Genomic DNA, 20,048 nt, shown 5'->3' on the forward strand with positions numbered 1-20,048 from the left:
TAGCGAGGCAGCCTCCACCACTTCAACGGGCAGAGAATTCCAGAGATTCACCACCCTTTGAGTGAAGAAGTTCCTCCTCAACTCCGTTCTAAACCGCCTCCCCTTTATCTTGAGGCTGTGCCCCCTAGTCCTACTGTCTTTTTTGAGCGGGAAGAGTCTCTCCACCTCTATCCTATCCATCCCATTCATCATCTTATACGTCTCAATGAGATCTCCCCTCATTCTTCTAAACTCTAACGAGTACAAGCCTAGTTTATTCAGCCTCTCCTCATAGCTCAATCCCCTCAACTCCGGTATCAGCCTAGTAAACCTCCTCTGCACTCCCTCCAGGGCCAAAATATCCTTGCGCAGGTGCGGCGCCCAAAACTGCACACAGTACTCCAGCTGCGGCCTCACCAATGCCCTATACAGCTGCAGCAAGACCTCCCTACTTTTATATTCAATCCCCCTCGCTATGAAGGCCAGCATCCCATTCGCCTTCCTGACCACCTGCTGCACCTGCAAGCTGGGTTTTTGCGACTCATGCACAAGGACCCCGAGGTCCCTCTGCACCGTCGCCTGCTGCAGTTTTTCGCCACGTAAGTAATAGTCCTTCCTACCATTCTTCCTACCAAAGTGGACCACCTCACACTTGCCAACATTAAATTCCATTTGCCATTTCCTGGCCCATTCGCCCAGCCTATCTAGATCCTTCTGCAGACTCTCCACACCCTCCGCACAATTTGCCTTTCCCCCAATCTTGGTGTCATCAGCAAATTTCGACACCCTGCACTCGGTTCCCTCCTCCAGATCATCTATATAAATGGTAAATAGCTGAGGCCCCAGCACCGACCCCTGGGGCACCCCACTAGTCACCATCCGCCAATCCGAATAGCACCCATTGACCCCCACTCTCTGCCTCCTATTTGACAACCAATCCTCTATCCACGCTAACACCCTACCCCCAACTCCATGTCCCCTGACCTTCTGCAATAACCTCTTGTGAGGTACCTTGTCAAACGCCTTCTGAAAATCCAGAAAGACCACATCCACCGGCTCTCCTCTATCCACTGCCCTAGATACATCCTCATAGAACTCCAGTAAATTTGTCAGACACGACTTCCCTTTAATGAAACCGTGTTGCGTCTGCCCTATCAAGCAATTCCCTTCAAGATGCCTCGCAATTTCCTCCTTAATGACGGATTCCAACATTTTACCTACCACAGACGTTAAACTAACCGGCCTATAATTCCCCGCCTTTTGCCTGGCACCCTTCTTAAACAACGGCGTAACATTAGCCGTTTTCCAATCTTCCGGCACTTCCCCGGAATCCAGCGACGTCTGGAAAATAACCACCAAGGCATCCACTATAACCTCCGCCATTTCTTTCAGAACCCTCGGATGCATTCCATCCGGTCCTGGGGACTTGTCCACAATCAGCCCCTCCAGTCTCAAACACTCCCAGGACAGATACTGCACGGGGTTAGATACAGAGTAAAGCTCCCCCGACACTGTCCCCATCAAACACACCCAGGGCAGGTACAGTACGGGGTTAGATACAGAGTAAAGCTCCCTCTACACTGTCCCCCATCAAACACTCCCAGGACAGATACTGCACGGGGTTAGATACAGAGTAAAGCTCCCTCTACACTGTCCCCATCAAACACTCCCAGGGCAGGTACAGTACGGGGTCAGATACAGAGTAAAGCTCCTTCTACACTGTCCTCATCAAACACTTCCAGAACATGTACAGCACTGGGTCAGATACAGAGTTATTGTCTTTAAATTCTAAATGCTAAATTCTCTCTCAGTGTTACCTGGACATGCCAGAGTGTGGCGATTAGGGGGTTTTCACAGTAACTTCATTGCAATGTTAATGTAAGCCTACTTGTGACACTAATAAATAGTTAACTGTTGTGAAATGTGTAGCTACCTAGCGTCATTTCAGTACAGTATTATTGGTGCAGACTCTCTCAGGCTTGGCGAGACTCTGCACTTTCTGATCCCTGCCACTTAAACCATTAGCTGTGATCGCCAGAAATTACTCACTGGGGTTGAGCACACCGTAACCTGACTCCAACCTGGAGTCACAATGCCACAACAGGCTAAAACTACCAACTGGATATATTCAAGTTTATTAGATTATTTAGTAAAGAACTCGGAGCAGGACGAGGCCATCTGGACCCTCGAGCCTGCTCCACAGACAATATCACAGAGTCATAGAGATTTACAGCATGGAAACAGGCCCTTCGGCCCAACTTGTCCATGTCGCCCTTTCTTTTTGAAAACCCCTAAGCTAATCCCAATTGCCTGTATTTGGCCCTTAATACCCATCGTACCCATGTAACTATCTAAAAGACAAAATTGTACCCGCCTCTACTACTACCTCCGGCAGCTTATTCCAGACACTCACCACCCTCTGTGTGAAAAAATTGCCCCACTGGACACTTTTGTATCTCTCCTGTCTCACCTTAAACCTATGCCCTGTAGTTTTAAACTCTCCCACCTTTGAGCCAATCACTTCAGGGCACAGTGGTGCCATGGCTTAGCGCTGCTGCCTCACAGCGCCAGGGACCCGGGTTCGATTCCCAGCTTGGGTCACGGTCTGTGCGGAATCTGCACATTCTCCCCATGTCTGTGTGGGTTTCCTCCAAGTGCTCCGGTTTCCTCTTACAGTCCGAGAGATGTGCTGGTTAGGGTGCATTGGCCGTGCTAAATTGCCTCTTAGTGTCAAGGGGACTAGCTAGGATTAAGTGATTGGGTTATCTGGATAGGGTCTGAGTGGGATTGTGGTTAGGGCAGACTCAATGGGCCAAATGGCCTCCTCCTGCATTGAAGAGATTTTATGAAATTATGGGTTTGAAACAGGGCTATGGGGAGAGAGCGGGGTAGTGGGATTAGTTTGGAGATTGATACAGGGCTATGGGGAGAGAGCGGGGCAGTGGGATTAGTTTGGGATTGATACAGGGCTGTGGGGAGAGAGCAGGGCAGTGGGATTAGTTTGGGGATTGATACAGGGCAATGGGGAGAGAGCGGGGCAGTGGGATTAGTTTGGGGATTGATACTGGGCTATGGGGAGAGAGCGGGGCAGTGGGATTAGTTTGGGATTGATACAGGGCTATGGGGAGAGAGCGGGGCAGGGGGATTAGTTTGGGGATTGATACAGGGCTATGAGGAGAGAGCAGGGCAGTGGAATTAGTTTGCGGATTGATACAGGGCTATGGGGAGAGAGCGGGGCAGCGGGATTAGTTTGGGGATTGATACAGGGCTATGAGGAGAGAGCAGGGCAGTGGGATTAGTTTGGGGATTGATACAGGGCTGTGGGGAGAGAGCAGGGCAGTGGGATTAGTTTGGGGATTGATACAGGGCAATGGGGAGAGAGCGGGGCAGCGGGATTAGTTTGGGGATTGATACAGGGCTATGAGGAGAGAGCAGGGCAGTGGGATTAGTTTGGGGATTGATACAGGGCTGTGGGGAGAGAGCAGGGCAGTGGGATTAGTTTGGGGATTGATACAGGGCAATGGGGAGAGAGCGGGGCAGTGGGATTAGTTTGGGGATTGATACAGGGCTATGGGGAAAGAGTGGGGCAGTGGGATTAGTTTGGGATTGATACAGGGCTATGGGGAGAGAGCGGGGCAGGGGGATTAGTTTGGGGATTGATACAGGGCTATGAGGAGAGAGCAGGGCAGTGGGATTAGTTTGCGGATTGATACAGGGCTATGGGGAGAGAGCGCGGCGGCGGGATTAGTTTGGGGATTGATACAGGGCTATGAGGAGAGAGCAGGGCAGTGGGATTAGTTTGGGGATTGATACAGGGCAATGGGGAGAGAGCGGGGCAGTGGGATTAGTTTGGGGATTGATACAGGGCAATGGGGAGAGAGTGGGGCAGTGGGATTAGTTTGGGGATTGATACAGGGCTATGGGGAGAGAGTGGGGCAGTGGGATCAGTTTGGGGATTGATACAGGGCTATGGGGAGAGAGTGGGGCAGTGGGATCAGTTTGGGGATTGATACAGGGCTATGGGGAGAGAGTGGGGCAGTGGGATTAGTTTGGGGATTGATACAGGGCCATGGGGAGAGAGCGGGGCAGTGGGATTAGTTTGGGGATTGATACAGGGCTATGGGGAGAGAGCGCGGCGGCGGGATTAGTTTGGGGATTGATACAGGGCTATGGGGAGAGAGTGGGGCAGTGGGATTAGTTTGGGGATTGATACAGGGCTATGGGGAGAGAGCGGGGCAGTGGGATTAGTTTGGGGATTGATACAGGGCTGTGGGGAGAGGGAAATAATTGCTCTTCTGGACACTTCGATATCTCTCCCCTTAAACCAATACCCTTTATTTTTAGGCTATAAGATCATCCCCTCAGCCTCCTACGCTCCAGAGAAAAAAGTCCCAGTCTATCCAGCCTCTCCTTATAACTCAATTTGTCAAGTCCCGGTAGTATCCTAGAAAATCTTTTCTGCACACTTTCTAGTTTGATAGTATCCTTTTTATAATAGTGACCAGAACTGTACACAGTATTCCAAGTGTGGCCTTACCAATGTCTTGTACAACTTCAACAAGACGTCCCAACTCCTGTATTCAATGTTCTGACCGATGAAACCAAGCATGCCGAATACCTTCTTCACCACTCTGTCCGCCTGTGGCTCCACTTTCAAGGAGTCTTCCGGATGGTGGAACTTGCCGGGTTGGCCACCAGCGACCCTCACCCCACGCTGAGGCACTCCACTTTGCGTCACAGGTGGTCCGAGAAGCAAGAATTGGGTCCCTTCAGTGCAAGTTGTGCTGAGATTTGGTCTCCCCATTGGAGATTCCCACAACTTTCCCCTCAACCGTTTCTTTCCTTTTCTGTATTCTGAGTTCCTTTTTGCTTCCTTTCACTTGATGGGGCGGGGGGGGGGGGGGGGTCAAGTGGGGGGAACTCCCTGCCACCCCATCCCTCCCCACAACTGGCTGTTGCATGTGGACCCCTCTCATTTCTCTGAGTGGCGAAGATGTTTGAGGACAGTGTTGAGGAGGGTACACTGCCATGGTGCAGACCGGGGCGCTTGAAGCGGCCCGCTCGAGCTCAGCTTCAAACAAACAAACCGTTAACGGCCAAAGCACGTGCCGCCCGGCTCGGGCGGGAAAGGAAAGCGGCGACCTGATTGGTGCAGGAGCCACCGCGTGCCCCGTGTAGGGGAGGCAAAGGGAGAGGGCGCGGCCTATGTGACGTTCAGCGTCGCTTTGAAACCCGCTCCTCCGATCGTAGCTCTCCTCCCCGCCCCCGCCCCCGCCCCCGGAAAGGCCGGAGTAGCTGGCGCGCTTGCGCTGTTCGTGCTTCGTTTGAACGGCTGGGAAAGAAAGGGGTGGGGCGGTTTGAAGGCTCCGCTCTCGCTCTTCCCGCGCTGCCTTCTCCTCCAATTAGAGCCTCGCTTCTATCCCGCGCACTCCCGAGACCAGCCTTTGGTGGGCGGGGAGGATCGGCAGCTCAATGCTCCGCCCCCTGGCTCGCTCCTCCCCCTCCTCCTCCAATCAGAGCTGCCCTGATAGCTGGCACGCGCTTGCGTTGCTAACTCTGTGCTGTACCTGTCCTGGGAGTGTTTGATGGGGACAGTGTAGAGGGAGCTTTACTCTGTATCTAACCCCGTGCTGTACCTGTCCTGGGAGTGTTTGATGGGGGGACAGTGTAGAGGGAGCTTTACTCTGTATCTAACCCTGTGCTGTACCTGTCCTGGGAGTGTTTGATGGGGACAGTGTAGAGGGAGCTTTACTCTGTATCTAACCCCGTACGCTACCTGTCCTGGGAGTGTTTGATTGGGGGGGACAGTGTAGAGGGAGCTTTACTCTGTATCTAACCCCGTGCTGTACCTGTCCTGGGAGTGTTTGATGGGGGGACAGTGTAGAGGGAGCTTTACTCTGTATCTAACCCCGTGCTGTACCTGTCCTGGGAGTGTTTGATGGGGGGACAGTGTAGGGGGAGCTTTACTCTGTATCTAACCCCATGCTGTACCTGTCCTGGGAGTGTTTGAAGGGAGACAGTGTAGAGGGAGCTTTACTCTGTATCTAACCCCGTGCTGTATCTGTCCTGGGAGTGTTTGATGGGGACAGTGTAGAGGGAGCTTTACTCTATCTAACCCCGTGCTGTACCTGTCCTGGGAATGTTTGATTGGGGAACAGTGTAGAGGGAGCTTAATCTGTATATATCCCCGTGCTGTATCTGTCCTGGGAGTGTTTGATGGGAAACACAGTAAGAAGTCTAACATCACCAGGTTTAAGTCCAACTGATTTATTTTATAGTAAACTCACAAGCTTTCGAGGTTAAACTCTTCGTCAGGTGAATGGAGAGTTCTGGCTTCAGACAGAGCATATAAAGCACAGACAATTTACACATTACTGATTAGAATGTGAATCTTTACACCTCACCTGCTATTCAAGTCTTAAGGTGGCCGACAATGTGAGTGGAAGGAGCACTAATCACAGGTTAAAGAGATGTGTATTGTTTCCAGACAGTACAGTAAGTGAGGTTTTGCAAACCCAGGCAAGTCACGGGGGTTACAGATAGTGCAACATGAACCCAAGATCCCGGTTGAGGCCGTCTTCATGTGTGCGGAACTTGGCTATCAGTCTCTGCTCAGCGACTCTGCGCTGTTGTGTCTCGTGAAGGCTGCCTTGGAGAACGCTTACCCGAAGATCAGAGGTTGAATGTCCGTGTTTAATGGGGGACAGTGTAGAGAGAGCTTTACTCTGTATCTAACCCCATGCTGTACCTGTCCTGGGAGTGTTTGATGGGGGACAGTGTAGAGGAGCTTTACTCTGTATCTCAACCCATGCTGTGCCTGTCCTGGAAATGTCGTGTCGAGGGAGCTTTACACTGTTTCTAACGCCATATTGTATTTGTCCTGGGAGTGGCAGGGTGCACAGTGGTTGGCATTGCTGTCTCACAGTGCCAGGGACCCAGGTTTGATTCCCGGCTTGGGTCACTGTCTGTGTGGAGTTTGCACGTTCTCCCCTACTGTGTCTGTGTGGGTTTCCTCCGGGTGCTCCAGTTTCCTCCCACAGCCCGAAAGACGTGCTGGTTAGTATTAAAGGTTGTCAGGGTGATTAGAAACGTAAATATGTGGGGTTATGGCGATAGGAACAGGATGGGATCATTGTTGGTGCAGACTTGATGGGCCGAATGGCCTCCTTCTGCACTGTTGGATTCTATCAGTGATGGAATGTCTCAAGCTTTCAGTTCATCAGCAAAGTTTGAGAAGCTCTCCCTCTTTCCACAGGTGCTGGACTTGGCCGGTTGTACGGGGAGATCATGGCAAAGATCTTTCCGGAAGGAATCATTTCAGAAGGAATTCACATCAAAATTACTCCTTCAGGATATGCGTTGGCAGGTGACTGGCCAGATTTTATACTGTATTCTGTTCTGTCAAGCTGTACGGGGCACTTGATCCTGGGCTAACAAATGATGATTCAATCTGAAGCACCAATTCTATCCCTCTCTCTCTCTTTCTTGTTCTCTATCTCTCTCTCTTATGCTCTTTAACTCCCTCTCTCTCTCTCCCCTCTCTTTCTCTCTTCTGCTTTCTAACTCTCCCTGTCCGCTGCCCCTCCCTGTCCGCTGCCCCTCCCTGTCTCTCAGAAAGATGTGGTGGCTTTGGAGAGGGTACAGAAAAGATTTACCAGGATGTTGCCTGGTATGGAGGGCATTAGCTATGAGGAGAGGTTGGAGAAACTTGGTTTGTTCTCACTGGAGCGACGGAGATTGAGGGGGCGACCTGAAAGTAGTCTACAAGATTGAGAGGCATGGACAGAGTGGATAGTCAGAAGCTTTTTCCCAGGGGTGGAAGAGTCAATTACTAGGGGCGCACAGGTTTAAGGTGCGAGGGGCAAGGTTTAAAGTAGATGTACAAGGAAAGTTTTTTACACAGAGGGTGGTGAGTGCCTGGAACTCACTTCCAAGGGAAGCAGATACGATAGTGAGTTTTAAGGGGCATCTGGACAAATACATGAAGAGGATGGGAACGGAGGGATATGGTCCCCAGAAGGGTAGAGGGTTTTAGTTCAGTTGGGAAGCATGGTCGGTGCAGGTAGGGCCGAAGGGCCGTGCTGTAATTTTCTTTGTGTTCTCTCTCTCTCTCTCTGTAGGGGCTGCAGCCTACTCCGGGGCAGTCACCCATACCATTTCCACCGCCGTGCTGGTGTTTGAGCTGACAGGGCAGATGTCCCACATCCTGCCAGTCCTCATTGCTGTGCTGGTCGCCAACGTGATCAGCCAGAGGTCCCAGCCATCCTTCTTTGATGGCATTGTCATCGTGAAGAAGCTGCCATATCTGCCCAAACTGACAGTGGGCAAGAACGGGTAAGGACAAAGCATACTGCTCATAGAGTACATAGGAGAGTTACCCAACCGAACTTCAGAGTGATGATTCATTATTGTCACATGTATTGGGATACAGCAAAAAGTATTGTTTCTTGCGCACTATACAGACAAAGCATACTATTCATAGAGTACATGGGGAGAAGGATTTGATTTGATTTATTATTATCACATGTGTTGGCTTAATGTGAAAAGTATTGTTTCTTGCACACTACATAGACAAAGCATACCGTTCATAGAGAACAAAACGAGAGTGAGCACAATGTAGTGTTACAGTCATAGCTAGGGTGTAGAGCAAGACCAACTTAATGTGAGGTAGGTCCATTCAAAAGTCTGACGGCAGCAGGGAAGAAGCTGTTCTTGAGCCGGTTGGTACGTGACCTCAGACTTTTGTATCATTTTCTTGATGGAAGAAACTGGGAGAGAGAATGTCCGGGGTGTGTGGGGTCCTTAATTATACTGGCTGCTTTTCCCAAGGCAGTGGGAAGTGTCGACAGAGTCAATGGATGGGAGGCTGGTTTGTGTGTTGGATTCATGACATTTTGTAGCTCCTTGCGATCTTGGGCAGAGCAGGAGCTATCCCGAGCTGTGATACATCCGGAAAGAATGTTTCCTATGGTAGAATCATAGAAACCCTACAGTGCAGAAAGATGCCATTTGGCCCATCGAGTGTGGACCGACCACAGTCCCACCCAGGCCCTAACCCCATATACCTACATATTTACCCCTAATCCCGCTAACATATGCATCTCAGAATATTAAGGGGCAATTTTAGCACAGCCAATCAACCTAACCTGCACATCTTTGGACTGTGGGAGGAAACTGGAGTACCCAGAGGAAACCCATGCAGACATGAGAAGAACATGCAAACTCTGCACAGTGACCCGATCTGGGAATCGAACCCAGGTCCCTGGAGCTGTGAAGCAACAGTGCTTAACCACTGTGCTACCGTGCCGCCCTACTGTGTACAGATGGTCCATTTGTAAAAGTTGGTGAGAATCGTAGCCGACATGCCAAATTCCCTTAGTCTTCTGAGAAAGTGGAGGCGTTGTTGGGCTGGAGTGGGGCTAAGTAAGCGTTTTTCTGGTTGACGATCAGTGACTAGTGATGTGACTCAGGCATCAGTGTTAGAATCAGTTGTTTCTTCATTCATGTGACGTGGGCATTGCTGGCCAGGCCAGCATTCATTGCCCATCCCTGAGAGAATTTAAGAGTCAACCACGTTGCTATGGCTCCGGATCACATGTAGGCCAGACCAGGTAAGGACAGCAGATTTCCTTCCCTAAAGGACATTAGTGAACCAGATGGGCTTTTTCCAACAATCGACAATGGTTTTGTGGTCATCAGTACATTCTGCATTCCAGATTTTTATTGAATTCAAATTTCACCATCTGCTATGGTGGGATTCGAAACTGGGTCCCCAGAACATTACCCTGGGACTCTGGATTAATAGTCCAGTGACAATACCACTGCACCACCATCTCCCCTCATATGATTTATATAGATGATTTGGAGTTGGGGACCAAGTGTAGTGTGTCAAAATTCGCAGGTGACACCAAGATGAGTGGCAGAAAAAAGTGTGCAGAGGACGCTGAAAGTCTGCAAAGGGATATAGGTAGTCTAAGTGAGTGGGTGAGGGTCTGGCAGATGGAGTACAATGTTGGGAAAGTGAGGCCCCCCCTTTTTAGTAGAAATAACAGCAAAATGGACTATTATTTAAATAGTTAAAAAATTGCAGCAGGCTGCTGTGCATAGGGTCCTGGGTGTCCTTGTGCAGGAATCTCAAGGAGTTGGTTTGCAGCAGGTAATTAAGAAGGCAAATGGAATTTTGTCCTTCATTGCTGGAGGGATGGAGTTTAAAAACAGCGAGGTTATGTTGCAGCTGTATAAGGTGCTGGTGAGGTCACACCTGGAGTACTGTGTACAGTTTTGGTCTCCTTACTTGAGAAAGGATATACTGGCACTGGACGGGGTGCAGAGGAGATTGACTAGGTTAATTCCGGAGTTGAGAGGGTTGGCTTATGAGGAGAGACTGGAATTCAGAAGAATGTGGGGAAGATCTTATAGAAACATGTAAGATTATGAAGGAAGTAGATAAGATAGTAGAAGGGAGGTTGTTTCCACTGGCGGGTGAAACTAGAAGTGTGGGAGGGAAGCAGATTTAATTAATTTATTTGTTTGTCGTAAGTAGGCTTACATTAATACTGCAATGAAGTTACTGTGAATATCCCACAGACGCCACACTCTGGCGCCTGTTTGGGTAACACTGAGGGAGAATTTAGCACGGCCAATTTACCCAAACCAGCACGTCTTTCGGACTGTTGGAGGAAACCCATGCAGGCGGGGGTGGGGGGAGCGGCGGCACAGTCACACAAGCCAGGAATCAAACCCATGTGCGAGGATGAGAGAGTGGAAGAATGAGCGAGTGAGCGTGCATGCGTTTGCCTGTGCGTACAATGTTGTCTAAAATTGCCCGTAGAGGGTCGGTGAGGACATTCTCAGATTCAGCTGTAAGGCACCTTCCGATCAAATCGCCGGACCGCGTTGGTCTGTCAGAGTTCAGTAGGTGACCATTCCTCCGCTGTATCGGAGACGATCTGTAACGCCCTGAGAGACAGTGCTTCCGGAGTGGAGTAGACAAAAGAAACAGGTTCCTGTTCGTGGCACGGTGGCACAGTGGTTAGCACGGCTGCCTCACTGCGCCAGGGTCCTGGGTTCGATTCCCAGCTTGGGTCACTGTCTGTGTGGAGTCTGCATGTTCTCCCTGCGTCTGTGTGGGTTTCCTCCCACTGTCTGAAAGACGCACTGGTTAGGGTGCATTGGCCGTGCTAAATTCTCCCTCAGTGTTACCCAAACAGGTGCTGGAGTTTAATGACTAGTGGAGTTTCACAATAACTTCATTGCAGTGTTAACGTAAGCTGACTTATGACACTAATGAATAAACTTTAACAACTTCTGTTTGTGAATGTCCCCACTTCCCTGCTGAATTTTAGGTTTCTCATTCCAGAGCCCACGATATCTACGCAGAGGACTTTATGGTGACAGACCTGAAATATCTGGCAAAAGATTTGAAATATAAGGATATCCGCAATCTGCTGAAAAATACCGAGCTGAAACAGTTCCCCCTGGTCGACTCCACAGGTAACTCTGTGAAATGATGCCTGTAAAACAAGGCCTTCGCATAGAATAGCTTTAGACACACACACGCACTCTCTCTCAGGTACTCCCGCATATTAAGCAAGTACTCCCACAGCTGACAGGGTCAATTGTGACAAAGTCTGGTTCTGACCACGGTTCCCTCAACGACAGTCTGAAAATTTCAAACTGGAGACTGCTGGGTTTTGCTGAGGCTATCGAAAGTTACGAAACCAAGGTGGGTAAATGAAGTTCAGATACAAATCCGTTGGAATCTGATCGCAGATTCAGAAACAGAAGTAGCTCCCTGCCATTCCGAGCTGCCCATGTGTCTTTCCCATGAGGAAGGAACGTTGTCTGACGCGCCCGGAGATGTTTAAAGTTGGGGTTGACAGATTTGGGGAATTGGGCGATGTAGGGAGTGAGCGGGGAAGTGGAGTCGATGGTCCAAGATAAGCCTTGAGGGCACGGAATGGCAGAGAAGGCCTGAGCATCCAAATGGTTCACTCCTGCTCCCGTTTCTTGTTAGCTGAGCGCAGGAAGGCACACTGGGAAGCACCAGTCGTGTTTGCGATGAGATATGTCAAGGCAGGAAGGAGAGCGAAGGCCTTCGCTGGGAAGCCTCGTAGAAAGGGCAACAAGTACAGAACGGTGGATGCATAACCCAGCAGGCATGATTGAAGGTGGGACACTGGAATTTTACTTGCCCTGAACGGTTAGATCAACAATACTCGTGTGAATAGTTTTGGGCCCTGTATCTAAGGAAGGATGTGCTGGCCTTGGAAGGGGTCCAGAGGAGGTTCACAAGAATGATCCCTGGAATGAAGAGCTTGTCGTATGAGAAACGATTGAGGACTCTGGGTCTGTACTCGATGGAATTTAGAAGGATGAGGGAGGGAATCTTATTGAAACTTACAGGATACTGCGAGGCCCGGATAGAGTGGACGTGGAGAGGATGTTTCCACTTGGAAGAAAAACTAGAACCAGAGGGCACAACCTCAGGCTAAAGGGATGATCCTTTAGAACAGAGATGAGGAGGAATTTCTTCAGCCAGAGAGTGGTGAATCTGTGGAACTCTTTGCCACAGAAGGCTGTGGAGGCCAGGTCATTGAGTGTCTTTAAGACAGTGATAGATCAATTCTTGATTAATAAGGGGATCAGGGGTTATGGGGAAAAGGCAGGGGAATGGGAATGAGAAAAATATCAGCCATGATTAAATGGCAGAGCAGACTGGATGGGCTGAGTGGCCTAATTCTGCTCTGAGGTCTTATGGTCCACTCGGCACAGAATGGACATCAATCTGTTACAAATCAGATCAGATACTTCAAGATGTCCTATGAAGCTTGCCTGATCTATAATGTTTTACGTTGAATTTGGCTAGGATGAGCATGAGAGATTACACTCCAAGTGTGATTCAATTGACTCACGAGGAGCTTTTATCTAAAGAAAAATTAAGAATATTGTTGACATGTGTAGTAAGACACTGAGCAAGAACTTTCAACAATTACAAACGAGACACAACAACCGCAATAATGAATAATTTCTTAAGGAAGTTTCTCTACGAAAGCCAACATTCAAAACACAAAACCCTCCAAATAAGCACAATACAGCATCGGTTAAAACCCACTGGTTACAGAAATCCAGCCTCCTGGGTTAAGTGCTGGAAACCCCTTGTGAAGAAACTCAGAAGGTGTTGTAACCAAATCTGTTTCCCAAACCGCAGCTTCTTTATTATTGTCACATGTATTGGGACACAGTGAAAAGTATTGTTTCTTGTGCGCTATACAGACAAAGCATAACATTCATAGAGTACCCAAGGGAGAAGGATTTGATTTGTTATTGTCACATGTGTTGGGATATACTAAAAAGTATTGTTTCTTGCGCTATACAGACAAAGCATGCCGTTCATAGAGTACATTGAGGAGAAGGATTTGATTTGATTTATTATCGTCACATGTATTTGGGATACAGTGAAAAGTATTGTTTCTTGCCCGTTCTGCAGAGAAAGCATACTGTTCATAGAGAAGGAAAGGGGAGAGTGCAGAATGTAATGTTACGGTCATTGCTACGATGTAGAAAAAGATCAACTCAGTGCAAGGTAGGTCTATTCGAAAGTCTGACAGCAGCAGGGAAGAAGCTGTTCTTGAGTCAGTTGGTACGTGTCAGCTACAACTCTCATCAACTTTTACAGATGCACCATAGAAAGCCTTCTTTCTGGTTGTATCACAGCTTGGTATGGGCTCCTGCTCTGTCCAAGACCGCAAGGAACTACAAAAGGTTGTAAATGCAGCCCAATCCATCATGCAAACCATTGACTCCATCTACACTTCCTGCTGCCTCAGCAAGGCAGCCAGCATAATTAAAAGTTAATTTATTTGTCACAAGTCAGGCTTACGTTAACATTGCCATGAAGCTACTGTGAAATTCCCACAGTCGCAGCAGTCCGACGCATGTTCGAATCAATGTACCCTAACTAGCACGTCTTTGGTCTGTGGGAGGAAACCAGAGCACCTGGAGGACTTTTGTATCTTTTTTCTGATGGAAGAAGATGAAGAGAGACCGTCTGGGCTGCGTGGGGTGTTGGGCACAGTGGTTAACACTGTTGCTTCACTGTGTCAGGGTCCTGGGTTTGATTCTCCACTTGGGTCACTGTCTGTGTGGAGTTTGCATGTTCTCCCCATGTCTGCATGGATTTCCTCCAGGTGCTCCGGTTTCCTCCCACAGCCCAAAGACGTGCTAGTTAGGGTGCATTGATTCGAACATGCGCTGGACTGCTGCGACTATGGGAATTTCACGGTAACTTCATTGCAATGTTAACGTAAGCCTTATTTGTGACAAATAAATTAACTTTTAATTATGCTGGCTGTCTTGCCGAGGCAGCGGGAAGTGTAGATGGAGTGAACGGATGGGAGGCTGGTTTGCATGATGGATTGGGTTGCATTCACAATCTTTTGTAGTTCCTTGCAGTGTTGGGCAGAGTAGGAGCCCATACCAAGCTGCGATACAACCAGAAAGAATGCTTTCTGTAAAAGTTGGTGAGAGTCGTAGCTGACATCCCAGGTTGCCATCATCTTCTGAGAAAGTAAAGGTGTTGGTGGGCTTTCTTAACTATAGTGTCGGCATGGTGGGGGGTACCAGGACAGGCTGTTGGTGATCTGGACACCTAGAAACCTAAAGCTTTAGACCATTTCCACTTGTCCCCTTGATATAGACAGGGGCATTGGCTATTGATGTAATCCTTTGTGATGGTCCGTATCCCTTAGGCAGCTCTGTATGTTGCAAGGGAACTGTTCATCTACCTCGCTTGCCCTTGGAATACAGCCCCAACAGGGGACCGATGTTTTCAAGGGTGAAGCACGTGGAAAGGAAGAGAATGTAACTTAAAACCCCAAGCAAATTTCTTACAAAACAATCACTAGGGAGTGGACAGAGTATAATGAACAGACGGCTGTTGCGGACCTAAAGTTAAAACCTCCTTTGGTTTTGTTCCAGAGTCCAAGGTCCTGCTGGGATCCATCAAGCGCAAGAACCTGGCCAAGCTCCTCGCGGAACAGCTGAGTCCAGAGAGGAGGCTGAGGTACATTCTCGAACAATCCAGGCAACCTGCGGAGGTGTTATCCCATCAGGAGGTGGGTCCAGGAGACGGGACAGGGCAGAGGAGGGGTTTTTTTCCAAACTGAATTGGAAAAGAGGGGTTGGGCAAGCTTGGGTTGTTTTCTCTGATGTGGAGGTGCCGGCGTTGGACTGATTGGAGCAGAGAAGACTGAGGGGTGACCTGATTGAGCTGCACAAGATTATGAGGGGCATGGACAGGGTGGATAAGGAACAGCAGTTCCCTTTAGTTGAAGGATCAGTGGGCAGCACGGTAGCACAGTGGTTAGCACTGCTGCCTCACAGTGCCAGGGATCTGGGTTCGATTCCCGGCTTGTGTCACTGTGCGGAGTTTGCACGTTCTCCCTGTATCTGCGTGGGTTTCCTCTGGGTGCTCCAGTTTCCTCCCACAGTCTGAAAGACGTGCTGGTTAGGTGCATTGACCCGAACAGGCACCGGAGTGTGGCGACTAGGGGAATTTCACAGTAACTTCATTGCGGTGTTAATGTCAGCCTTACTTGTGACTATTAAATGAGCTTTAAAAACTTTTACTTTAATGTTACAAGGGGGCACAAGTTAAAAATGAGGGGGTGGGAGGTTTAGGGAGGGATTTGAGGAAAATCTTTTTTTACCCAGAGGGTGGTGAGGGTCTGGAATGCGCTGCCTGGGAGGGTGGTCAAGGCGAGATGCCTCACGTCCTTTAAAAAGTACCTGGATGGGTACTTGGCACGCCATAACATTCAGGGCTATGGGCCAAGTGCTGGCACGTGGTATTAGGTGGGCAGGGCAGGGCCTTTCGTGCGTCAGTGCAGACTCAATGGGCTGAAGGGCCTCTCCCGCACTGTAGTATTCTATGAATAATGGTCAAATGGGCATTGTTCCAGAGAACCCACTCCAATCACAGACTTGGACTGTGCCAGTAGAGTCGGAGGGATCTTCAGAACGCAAAGTCCCAGTTGCCTGTTCTGAAGACTCCATGCTCTTGCCGTTCCTCTCAAGCCCAGAGGGCAGAAGATGACAGGAATAGAGTTAAGACCCCCTCTGCTCGCCCCCTCCCAAAGTATGGAGTTGTTGATGAATTCCCCATCCAGGGACACACAACCACGTTGGAGCTTTCCCGTTACCTGAAGTGATGTCCCGACAATCCCAAACAGCTCCCATCATTAAGTCAATCCTTGTCTTGGAACAGGCGGAGAGCAATAAAGATGATGTGATGATTAATATGTACGACAGTTGCTGCCATCTAAGCGGACAAGGGTAGCCTCTCCCCTCCCCGAGTCGTTCACCATCCTGACTTGGGAATATATCTTGATGTGGAGATGTAGGCGTTGGACTGGAGTGGGCACAGTAAGAAGTCTCACAACACCGGGTTAAAGTCCAACAGGTTTATTTGGGATCACGAGCTTTCAGAGCGCTGCTCCTTCATCACCTGGCTTTCCTTCACAGTCGTTGGGTCAAAATCCTAGAACTCCCTTCCTTGGGCGACACAGTGGATTAGCACTGCTGCCTCACAGCGCCAGGGACCCGGGTTCGATTCCCGGCTCGGGTCACTGTCTGTGGGGAGTCTGCATGTTCTCCCCGTGTCTGTGTGGGTTTCCTCCAGGTGCTCCCTTTTCTTCCCACTAGTCTGAAAGACGTGATGGTCAGGGTGCATTGGCCATGCTAAATTCTCCCTCCATGTTACCCGAACAGGCGTAGGAGTGTGGCGACCAGGAGACTTTCACAGTAACTTCATTACGGTGTTAACATGAGCCTTACTTGTGACACCAATAAATAAACTTTAAAAGACATTGTTTGTCCAATGCAGCTGCAATAGCGACTAACTATAAAAAGTTTTTTTGCGTGAATCGGGGGTGGGGGAAGGTTAATTTGAAAAACGTGCAGGACAAAGTTGTGAGTTTGGTGAAATGCGAAGTTTATTTTATCATTCATAAGCAACTGGAGACCTCACAAGTAAAAGGACATCAGTGTGTACCTGTGAGTTCTGGAAGAGGATGTGTGTCGCTCCCAAGAGTTGTATTAACTTATGTTCATGTTTTAATTAATCCAGGATAACCCATACTCTGACAGGATTGCCTCTGATGGTAAGTAACGTGTGTTTGTGCATACATGCATGCATACCTGGGAATCCATTCCGTGTGCTAGTTGTGCCCACAGATTTGATCTGATTTATTATTGGGATCGGGATGTTTTGCCGCAATTGTACAGGGCGTTGATGAGGTCACAGCTGGTGTGTTGTGTGCAGTTTTAGTCTCGGGGTAGAAGGGCCTGTTCCTGTGCTGTGATCTTTTTTACTGCCTGAGCCCGGCCAATGACACATAACCTGCCCGCTCAGGTCGGGAGGCCCACATCTCATCTCCGGTCAGCAAGTACACTGGGAACTTGGGGAAGAGGTGGGATGCGGGCAAGCTGTGCTGTGGAGGCTGGTTGGATCCCCTCGTTCCTCCCCCCCCCCCCCCCCCCCCCCCCGCCTCAACCACCACCCTGCATCGGTCATGAAGAAGGCCTCGAGGGCTTCCTCTTTGGACCCAGTGTGGATGAGGTGATGCCAGCTCAGGGGATGGGGTGGAGGGGTGTGGTGGGGGGGGGGGCGTGGTATGAATCAGCTTACCAAAGGGGCCTAGCCCCTCTTAAAGGAGCCACCACGGACCCAACTACATTTCCGAACCAACATGGTGTCCTATGTGTTTCAGTGCTGTCGGTACTTCATTGCAGTGTTAAGGTAAGCCTTACTTGTGACACTCATAAGTAAGCTTAAACTTAAAATATCCTAGTCCCTGCGGTGCCCAGCGGTATGGAAGGCCTTGATCAGGTGGACATTTAAAAAGATGTGCAGGTTAGGTGGATTGGCCATGCCAAATTGTCCCTTAGTGTCTAAAGATGTGTAGGTTAGGTGGATTGGCCATGCTAAATTACCCCTTAGTGTCCAAAGATGTGCAGGTTAGATGGATTGGACATGCCAAATTGCCCCTTCGTGCCAGAGGGATTGGCAGGGTGAATACGTGGGATTAAGAGGATAGGGCCTGGGTGGCATTGTTGTCAGTGATGGGCCAAATGGCCTCCTTTTGCACTGTAGGGATTCTAAGATTCTGTGAAAGAAATTCCTCCTCATCTTAATTTTTCATTGGCGTCCCTTTATTCTGAGACTATGTCCCACGGTCCTCGATCTCCTCTGAAGGGAAACATCCTCTTAATATTTACCCTGTCAAGCCCCTTAAGAATCTTGTACACGCGAAGGCATACAAGCCTCTTAATTTAACCCTTTTCATCCCAGTGTCATTCTGGGGCCTGCTTTTGAATGCTCCCTTCTGTCTTGGTGACTGAAATGTAACACAGGAAATGTTTGCAAAGCCCACTCACCCCCTCCATCTCATTGGGATTTTGTTGCAGACTCTCATCCTCCTGAAAACCAACAATTCTACCAAGAAGACAACATCTACTTTGAGAACGAAGAGGTAGGTCGGGCCTTAGCTGCTTCTCCCGCGGTTGCTGAAAGCATGGAGCTTATTGTTCACTCATCCCGGCTACACCACCTCAGTAGATGGAGGGTGTTAGCGGGGTTTGCGTGGCACCCAGCTATTGCCTAAACTTCGGCCTTTACAAAGATTCAGGGGCCAGCACGGTGGCACAGTGGTTAGCACTGCTGCCTCACAGCGCCAGGGACCCGGGTTCAATTCCCGGCTTGGGTCACTGTGTGGAGTTTGCACGTTCTCCCCGTGTCTACGTGCGTTTCCTCTGGTTGGTCTGGTTTCCTCCCACAGTCCAAAAGACATGCTGGTTAGGGTGCATTGGCCTTGCTAAATTCTCCCTCAGTGTTGCCCGAACAGGCGCAGGAGTGTAGCTATTCGGGAATTTTCACAGTAACTTCATTGTAGTGTTAATGTAAACCTACTTGTGACAAATAAATAAACTTCTTCAAAGCTTGGGTTCAATTCCCAGCTTGGGTCATTGTCTGTGCAGAGTCCGCATGTTCTTCCCATGTCTGAGTGGGTTTCCTCCCACAGTCCAAAGGGTTAGGTGGATAGGCCATGCTAAATTGACCCTAGTGTCAGGGGGACTAGCTAGGATAAATGCATGGGGTTACGGGGATAGGGCCTGGGTGGGATTGTGGTCAGTGCAGATTCAATGGGCTGAATGGCTTCCTTCTGCAGGGATTCTGTGATCCTACGATTCTGTGAAAGCCAGCTTCCCATTTTAGAGACGTAACTATTATTTGACCCGTGAGTCACAGGGAGAGAATATCGACAAGTCCTAGGCCCCTGCAGACATAGAGCAGCCTGGTGTCTATAATAAACTCTGATGCATGTTTGTATATCCTTTCTCAAGTAATATTGTGTACAATTCTGGTCACCACACTGCAAGAAAGATGTGGAGGCTTTGGAGAGGGTACAGAAGAAGTTTACCAGGATGTTGCCTGGTCTGGAGGATATTAACTATGAGGAGAGATTGGAGAAACTTGGTTTGTTCTCATTGGAACGAAGGGGCAACCTGCTCGAAGTCTACAAGATTATGAGAGGCATGGAACAGAGTGGATAGTCAGAAGCTTTTTCCCCAGGGCGGAAGAGTCAATTACTCGGGGGCACAGGTTTAAGGTGCGAGGGACAAGGTTTAAAGGAGATGTACAAGTCAAGTTTTTAATTTACACAAGATTATGAGAGGCATGGACAGTGTGGATAATAGTAGAAAAGTCAAGAACTAGGAGTTTAAGGTGTGTGGGGAAAAGTTTAGAGGAGATGTAACTCTGAATCCCAAAGGACACAGTGAACCCAGCCAGGCCTGTGATACTGATTGTCAGAGAGGAGATCTTTACATCTTTAGAGGAGATGTGCGAGGCAAGTTTTTTTTTAAACAGAGGGTAGTGAGTGTCTGGAAGTCGCTGCCCAGGGAGGTGGTGTGAGCAGGTACGATAGTGGCATTGAAGGGACAATTAGACCAATACATGAATAGGATGGGAATGGATTCTCTAAGTGCATCCCGTTTGAGTTTAGGCA

The 20,048-nt window shown here is 49.2% G+C and overlaps 1 protein-coding gene across 1 annotated transcript in view; it reads left to right on the top strand.

The window, feature by feature from the left end:
* Positions 1-20,048, top strand: part of LOC145337098 (chloride channel protein ClC-Kb-like) — a 73,423-nt gene that overhangs the window by 37,198 nt on the left and 16,177 nt on the right. Inside the window, exons 13-18 of the mRNA XM_080181851.1 lie at positions 7,235-7,345; positions 8,100-8,313; positions 11,339-11,472; positions 14,959-15,095; positions 17,108-17,141; positions 18,448-18,512. Of these exons, the coding sequence (XP_080037977.1) occupies positions 7,235-7,345; positions 8,100-8,313; positions 11,339-11,472; positions 14,959-15,095; positions 17,108-17,141; positions 18,448-18,512 (695 nt within the window). The remainder of the gene's footprint in view (positions 1-7,234; positions 7,346-8,099; positions 8,314-11,338; positions 11,473-14,958; positions 15,096-17,107; positions 17,142-18,447; positions 18,513-20,048) is intronic.

The sequence above is a fragment of the Carcharhinus amblyrhynchos genome, unplaced genomic scaffold (genome assembly GCF_965287045.1).
Source record: "Carcharhinus amblyrhynchos unplaced genomic scaffold, sCarAmb.v2.hapA scaffold_43, whole genome shotgun sequence".
NCBI lineage: Eukaryota > Metazoa > Chordata > Chondrichthyes > Carcharhiniformes > Carcharhinidae > Carcharhinus > Carcharhinus amblyrhynchos.